Source organism: Danio rerio, chromosome 1 (assembly GCF_052040795.2).
Source record: "Danio rerio strain M-AB ecotype USA chromosome 1, GRCz13ab, whole genome shotgun sequence".
Classification (NCBI taxonomy): Eukaryota; Metazoa; Chordata; class Actinopteri; order Cypriniformes; family Danionidae; genus Danio; species Danio rerio.
The window spans coordinates 59,161,475-59,170,000 of NC_141021.1; the positions used below are offsets into that span (position 1 = coordinate 59,161,475).

The 8,526-nt window shown below is 36.6% G+C and overlaps 2 protein-coding genes across 2 annotated transcripts; both read right to left on the minus strand.

Annotated features, from left to right (window-relative positions):
• Nucleotides 1–1,110: 1,110 nt before the first annotated feature.
• LOC137495296 (GTPase IMAP family member 4-like) lies at nucleotides 1,111–6,131 on the minus strand. Its single transcript, XM_087238284.1, has 2 exons — nucleotides 6,046–6,131; nucleotides 1,111–3,956 (listed from the first exon to the last, which is right to left on the minus strand). Coding segments are annotated over exons 1-2 (753 nt in total). The 5' UTR covers nucleotides 6,047–6,131; the 3' UTR covers nucleotides 1,111–3,204.
• LOC147837570 (uncharacterized) lies at nucleotides 1,653–2,510 on the minus strand. Its single transcript, XM_087238234.1, has one exon. The coding sequence runs from the start codon at nucleotides 2,508–2,510 to the stop codon at nucleotides 1,653–1,655; it is 858 nt and encodes a 285-aa protein (XP_087094360.1).
• Nucleotides 6,132–8,526: the final 2,395 nt, after the last annotated feature.

The window sequence follows — 8,526 nt, forward strand, 5'->3', positions numbered from 1 at the left end:
TCTGTGTTCTCTGAACACCTCTCAAGCGGTGGACTACTTCATTCTGATTGCTTGCCGCCAATGTTGCCAACTTAGCGACTTTGTCACTAGATTTAGCGACTTTTCAGACCCCCCTAGCGACAAATCTAGCGACTTTTTTTGTGTGTTATTGGAGATTTTTATTAGACTGTCATTTGTCCATACTGTACCATCCCTACTCTTCTCAACGAGCTGCGTGTGATGCCGCCGGCCCCTCCCCCGCCTCACAGCACTGACAGGCGGCCCAGTCAGTCCTCTACAGCAGCCTCTCCCACCTGCAGCCCGAGAGCAGATCACCCCTCTGCGTACTGACGACAAATGACTTAGCACAAGCAGTGTGAAGGTATTTCCCTTGTACAGTCAAACCGATCTACTTCTACTTTATATTAACAATTTAATTGTACCGTTTATTCTTTTCTTGTTCACAATCACAGATATTAGTGACTTTAGTTTCTGAACTTGTCTGAGTTTATTACATATGAGAAATTACTGCACATTCACTACATATCTATAATGACATACTGTATTCAAACAGCAATAAATTTAGTTAAATAAACATGCTTATATAAAGTGTAGTGCAATTATAAATACCCCTTTATTAACCATAGGCTGTAAAACAAACAGAAACGGTAGAACGTGATGACGCCAGTGATATGCAAATTGACGTATGACGTATCCCTCCCTTCATCAGGGGGCCCCGTTAGCGATCCCTGCAGGGGGGCCTCTGCATTTTGCGCTACGCCACTGCCCTTTCACCTAACTGAAGGGTGGTTTTAGTGAGTAAAGTTGAAATATTTACTGACACTCACTTAGCTACCCTTGATAATTGATGAAATCATCAACACCTGCAGTGTAGTACATGAACATGAGATTGACGCGTTCATACATGCAGACAGCCATAACTCACTTGAGTAAAGAACTACTACAATCTTACATTTTTCGTCTGTCAGTTTCACTGTTTGATTTAAAGATAGTTCAGGAAATATTCATAAACTGAACAAGTCTGATGACATGCAAATTTCGATTAAAAAAAAGGATAAAAATTTACTCTAAACATAAAAGAAAAGTACATACTTTATATTGTATTTTATTGCAATTTTTACTTTTTTCACATATATAAACACAAGGCATATAATATGAAAATAAAAAAGGAAAATTTAAGGAATGGAAACCAGTTTACAACCCTCAAACATGTATTTCAAACATTTCTACATTTAAATTACAGAGAATACATTAAACATAATATAACAGGTTAATATAGCAGTCTTAAAATGAAAGGGAGCAAAACTAATTTACTGCCAATATCAGCAATTATTGGGGAACATTATGCAGAAAAAATGTCAGCCTGCAGAACTGAAGTAAAGCGTATCCAACCTTAAACCAAGAATATAAGCACATATAGAATATCAAAATTACACACATAAGAACATTATATTTTGGAAAGGTTATAGTGTTGAAGTCATTTATCTGGCTACTGCTGATTTCCCTGTGTTAAAATGTAAAAAAAACCCAGTACAAAAAAAACGATTAGCACTTCTAAAAAGAAAAAAAAAAAAGAAGGTTAGATTAAAAACAAACTTCCAAACACCAGGAAGGGATTGCTTGCTGCAAATTTGCTATGATGGTCAGGATAGTTATACATTTTTATTTTTTTTGCTCTGCTTATATTTTCTTGCAAAAAGAAAAATTCCAGCACCGCCTGCTGCTGCTAGCAGAGCTGCTCCTCCTAATACTCCAATTACGGCTGCGGCTCCAATCTTAAGACCGATTGCTCCTCCTGCCGCTGCTGCTGCTCCTGCTGCTCCTCCTGCTGCTCCTCCTGCTGCTGCTCCTATAGCTGCACCAGCTGCAAATTTTTTGCGTAAATCATTTTGCTGAGCTTCTGCATAGTCCTGTTCAGTGTATTTCTGTTTTCTATTTATCTGCGTCAAGCTGTTTATCATGTTTATGAGATCAGTGACTTGAGACCGGTCTGTACTTATGTTATCAAAAACACAATAGCGGCCTCCACATTGATCAACTACTGATTTCAGTTCAGCACATTCACTCAGATAATGTAACACTGCCTTTTGTTTATCATTTTCGTTTTGTATTGTATCTCCATGAGTAAAGAGCACTATCGTGTAATTTAAGACCTTTTCTCCAAAATTATCCTTGATCCACTTTACAGCTTGCATTTTCTCATTTGTGAATTGGTCATCCAGCCTGATCACCAGCAGAAACACATCAATATTTGTGTGCTTTAGCATCTTCTTTATTTCAGTTTGGGCATCAGCAATCTTGACATCTGTATCGGAGAGCCCTACTGTGTCGATCACAGTGATTGACTGTCCAGTTTCTAGTTGACAGTTTTTGGTCACAGATGAAAAACTTTGTTTTACTGTAAATTTGTTTTCACCCAAGATGGTGTTTCCTGATGCGCTCTTTCCTGCTCCAGTCACTCCCAATAGCATAATATTCTTATTCGACACTGAAAATAAGACAGAAAGCATTTAACAATTTATTTACATTCATATTGTTGACACTGGCATTTGACTAAACCACATTACTAATTCATTGCAAATATATTATTATGTTGAACTATGCAGCTACATAATGACAATTTAAAAATGTTCCTTAAAGACTTATCACCACCTTGAGGAACAATGGACACAGCCCCACACCATCATATATAAAAGCATAACATGATTATTGAGACCCACGGGAAATCATTGCTGCCATATGAAGAGATCAAACAAACAAACCCTCAATTAACAATATCAAAGAAGTTTAACAACATTACACACCCTCCCCAAAAAAAACTAAACAAAAATACACTACATCACAATTCTGAGACAAAAGCTCATCTCTCTCGAGATGAATGTGCAGACTCCGTTTACTGTGCTTTTCATCATGTTAATCTAATAATAATTTGGTAACACTTTATTTTGATGGTCCATTTAAGTATTAGTAGACTGTCTGTTTAATATCTGGTGATACGCTTCTTCAACAGACATTTAACTGACTATAAGAAACTCTGTGAGTGCATATCAACTTACACAAACCCTAACCCTAACCCTAACAGTCGACTTATAATCCAATGACAATTAGTTAGCATTTAGATGCAATGTATCTTAAATTGAACAAACAGACCTTCAAAATAAAGTGTGATCTAATAAAGCTACAACTCACAAAGGGAAGGAATATTTACAAAAAAGCTCCAAACGAATAAGACCACATCTTAAGTACCAAGCCATAACATACTGCTCTTGTCTTATCAGTTCCATAGACATAGACACAGATGGTTGCAAAACCGACCATAACAGTGTAAAATGCACAATTCCAATATCTTCTCTTGACTCTACTTCTTGGAGCCCTCTCGAACGTCCCATTGGTGTTAACTTCTTTATTCGTGTCCACTAACACTGGGATCTTCTCTATCAGTATAGAGACTTGTTCTCTGTCCTCCTTCAGGTTATTGAAGACATAATATCTTCCCTCATATTCATCTACTAATTTCTGTATATCTAGGTTTTCCCGTAGATAGTCTTCTAATGGTCTCTCTAACTGATCAGCTCCTGTAACCAACAGAATGGTGAATCTCTTTGCTTCTTCTCCAAGTGTTTTCTGAATCCATATCACTGCATTCTTCTCTTCTTCTGTGAATCTCCCGAGTCTGATGACCAGCAGAAACACATGAGGACCAGGAGCAGACATCTCCAGACTCTTCTCAATCTCTGCCTTCACCTGTCTTTCACTGATGAACATGTGAAAAACTCCAGGAGTGTCGATCACTGTGATGCTTCTTCCTTCCACAAGTCCCTCATGTTTCTCACAGTGTTGAGTTGTAGATTTGCAAAACCGAGCCACTTTAAATGCGTTTCTGCCCAGGATGGTGTTTCCTGTTGCACTTTTCCCTGCTCCAGTTTTACCAAGCAGCACAATCCTGAGTTCAGACACTGTGAAACAAAGATTAAAACAAACGTATCCCTTTTGGTTCCAAAATGTTAGAAATTATATTTCAAGAGTTCACACTTAGCTGATGAATGATTATAAAGCTTGTTCGGCATGCCAGGGAGAGAACCCTTAGCTCATAAAATCCTCGAGCCCGAGGCTCCCTCCCGTTTGCAAGGCGAGAGGGGAGTTTAAGCTCAGGTAGATCTGGAGAACTCTCCTGCTGTAGTAGTTAATGAACAGATAGTGATTGCTCTTAACAGATAACTACTTACTAGGAGCATGTCTATAGTGTTGATTTGGATTAGTCAATTAACTTAAGTTGCATGTTTTTGGACAGTGGGAGGAAATCAGGGGACCCGGGGGAAACTCACGTGAGCACGGGGAGAACGTGTAAACTCTACACAGAAACGACATCTGGCTTGGTATAAACTACAACCAGTGACGTTCTTGCTGTGAGGCAACAGTGGTAACCACCGTGCCACCCATATAGGAAAGGAGGAGGAGTAGGGGTGGAAGGGGGGATTCTTCAAAATAAAGACAGCTGTGACATGGAACTGAGGGCATTTATAGTGGCTTAGGAATCGTCTGATTGGTGAATGATAAATTGGATAATGCGGGGCCAGCCGCAAGCAATCATAAGCACGTGATCCTCTCGAAATTAGTTTATAAATTAACTTTACTTAAATACCAACAGGTTACATCTCTACTCTGCACATTAGTTTGTTGTCATTGGCATGAACATGCATTCACAAACATTTGTTTGGTCCATTCATACGTTTTCAAATGCTAATACAGAAAACTAAATGTCATGAGAAGCTATTTTTGATTTCACTGCTTTCCAAAGTTCAAGTTTGTTCAGGTTAGACCAGCAAATTAAAATCACATAAACCCGAGACCAATAAACGACTAATATAGCCCAATCTCTTGAAAAAATGAAGTGAAATTAAGAAATGCAGTGGTGTTATTAGTACACATGGCTTTCATAATTAGCTTACAGTTGAAGGCAAAACTATTAGCCCCTTTTGAGTTTTTTTTTTTTTTTCCCAAAATGATGTTTAACAGATTTAGGATTTTTTTTCTTCAACAGAACTTCTTCACAGTATGTCTGATATTTTTTTTTCTTCTGGAGAAAGTCTGAAGTTTTATTTTAGCTAGAATAAAAGAAGTTTTTATTAAAAAAAAAAACTTTTTAACGACACTATTATTAACCCCTTTAGACTATATATTTTTTGATAATCTACAGAACAAACCATCATTATACAATAACTTGCCTGATTTCCCTAACCTGCCTACTTAACACAATTACCCTAGTTAAGCCTTTAAATATCACTTTAAGCTGTATAGAAGTGTCCTGAAGAATATCTAGTAAAATATTATTTACTGTCATCATGACAAAGATAAAATAAATCAGTTATTAGAGATGAGTTATTAAAACTATTATGTTTAGAAATGTGTTTCTTCTCCCGTTAAACAGAAATTGGGAGAAAAATAAACAAAGGGAGCGAATAATTCAGGTGGTTTGTTAATTCTGGCTTCAACTATATATCATAAACCCTTTGTGACACTGTCAACTGTTATTTTAAAAATTAAGAAGTTACAAACAAGGCAAGCATTTTGTCCTGTAGTTTATAAATTTGCATAAATGCAATTTGACTCTGGACATCAATATATGCAAAATTATACATGGTCAACATTCAAGCATGTTAAGAACAAATAAAATGATAAAATGCTCAGTATTGGTTACTTTGATTTGCTCAAATACCTTGCTAAATCACATTTTATCATATGAAACTATCGTAGACCAGCATGCAGAGTGTACAATAATCAAATTTATTCAGATAGCAGTTAAGTGAAGTCACACCAGTTGCTCTAAACTTGCCCAAGAGAGTCCTAAATTGGCACAAATTTACAGAAAACTGTTGTTGTTTGGAAAATAAAAATAGCACACTTGGTTACAATCTTACCAAGAGGAAATGAGATGCCAAGGGACCATAGAAGGACTTATACCCTTTTATTTTAAAGGCATATAAAATATTACAATCTTTTTAGATCACACATTTTTAGATAGAAAAAGTCATACGGAGAACTTACTTGTTGATGTAGATTTTGTCACTTCAGATGACCCTGAGATGCAGTTTACAGGTGTGGAGATTAAGAGTCAGACTAGTTTAAAACAAGTGAAGAGCGACTCCTACTCAGTTCTCTTTAATATTCATGTAGTCAAATTGAAAGGAAGATTGTATCGTTTCCTGTACAGACAATTCTATTTTCAGCTTACATACTGTGGCTAATGCAAATCACAGTGTTTAATGTGATGCAACGGTATATTTTACAGTAGTAAACAGATATTTCAACCATCTGTTTTTTTTTTTGTGTAACATGTACAGTTGAACTCACTTATTAAAGCCCCTGAATTATCCGCCCCCTGTATAATTTTTTCCCCAATTTCTGTTTAGCGGAGAGAAGATTTCTTCAACACATTTTTAATCATAATAGTTGTAATAACTCATCTCTAATAACTGATTTATTTTATCTTTGTCATGATGACAGTAAATATTATTAGACTAGATATTCTTCAAGACACTTCTATACAGCTTAAAGTGACATTTAAAGGCTTCACTAGGTTAATTAGGTTAACTAGGCAGGCAGGTTAGGGCAATTAGACAAGCTATAGTATAACGATGGTTTGAGAATGATGGTTTGAGAATAATGAATGATGAGGCCTTTAACCTGAAGAACCCTTTACAGACACCGATAACATCGTTTTAGCCACATTTCCTTGTATATTGGGGATGCAAAAAGTATCATAGATCTGACACGAGATCTGCTTTGCTATTCAAATCAAAGACGAGACACGCAGACGCAAACACAAGCTAACAAAAAACATCAACAGACAGTAGCCAAACATAATCATGATAAAAAGTAAAACAGTTATGCCACGGGTGCAGTTAATTACAGTAAGTGCATATATAGCCTACTAAAAAGTAATATCAGAATTTTATATATAAAAAAAAGATATACACTGTAATGACACTTGTAGTCTTTCTGTCTTTTTAAAAAAAATTTTTTTACAATTAACACACTCAAAAAAATGTGCTAATACTAATAGCAATAACTCCTAATGCTGCGGTACAAGCTAATTTTCCTCCAACTAACCAAACACAACATAAAAACTACTGCTGCTGCAATTGCACATTTCCCCAAAACAATATTATCCTGAGACTTCTTATAATCCTGGCATGTGAACAGGGCCGGAGTGGGACTCCTTTTTAGCCCTGGAGTTTTAAGCATTAGACCAGCCCACCTCAGTTCACGACTGACTACATTTAAATAAGGTCATTTCCAATTCAGTTTCTAATGACACTGTCACAAAAAACAGCTGCTTTAGAACTTCATATGTTCAACAAACTTACAGTTTTATATGTCTTAGCAATAATATATATACACAAAAAAATAATTACTCAGGTGAGGATCGAACACAGATCAACAGCATCATAGCACAACATGCTGACCACTGAACCACAAAGGCACTGTTATGCATGTATGGCCGGAATGATAGTTACATCATCATTACCCTACACGCTGCATTTTGCTCATGAGGCTGCGAGACAATAAATAAGAAGAGCGGAGCTGCGGCAAAATAATGAATAAAAAGAGTGAGGCTATGGTCAAATAAATGAAAAAAGTGTGAGTGCTGAAACACCAGCCCTCGCAGCCAAAAAACGGCCCGGCCTACCGGGAATTCTCCCGGTCCTTCCGATTAGGCCTGCTTGTGAATCTCTTTTCTCAACATCAGTGAATTGTAGCTCTGATCATGGACATGTGGGTTATAAATGACTGAAAAACAGCTGCTGGTAAAGTATATTAATCGCAAGAGCTCAGATTGTGATCACATCTCGGTTTTCATAGCTTGAAACAGATGGAAATATGATCACTATTAATATGACTACTATGGCGAGGGCTTAAACTGAACAGTGCTCATAATATCGAGCAAAAAGAAAAGAAAAAGACAGGCGTGAAAAATGAACTGCTTAGTATTAATGTAGGAAACACAGTTTAGATCTGTTTAGGGTAAGAGGTGTGTGAGTTATTGCCATCGGTCTATCACTGAATGTGTCAGGAATATCAAAACAAAACCAACTCCGCTCCTCACAGAGCTTGAGCCACGCTGGCATTTCTCCTCTTGGATTTTTGGTTGTGAAAAGGGAAAACATTCCACTATCCCGTCCAAACTTTAAAGATACCGGGTGTCAGATTTGCAAAATCCATATGCACATGCTTTGGCTTGTTTGTGTAACAAAAACTGGTTCATAAACAAAAAATAATCACATCATACTTTAACACAAAAGACTTTGTCTTCTCGTTTCATAAGCACAGGTTGAAAATTGATGCAGGCCTGTAGTCAAACATAAATAGCAAAGTTAAAAATGTATCTAGTCAACAATTCAGACTCTTACAAAACCACTGCTGGAGAAAGAAAAGATCAGATTTTCTTCCTTCTGATAATTTATAATTTACTGTGATTATTTGGTAAACCAAACAACTGAATTATTTATTTACCCCTTTAATAAT

Excerpts from the sequence above, each read along its gene's own strand:
- LOC147837570 (XM_087238234.1), bottom strand. The coding sequence starts at position 2,510 with ATGCTTTCTGTCTTATTTTCAGTGTCGAATAAGAATATTATGCTATTG.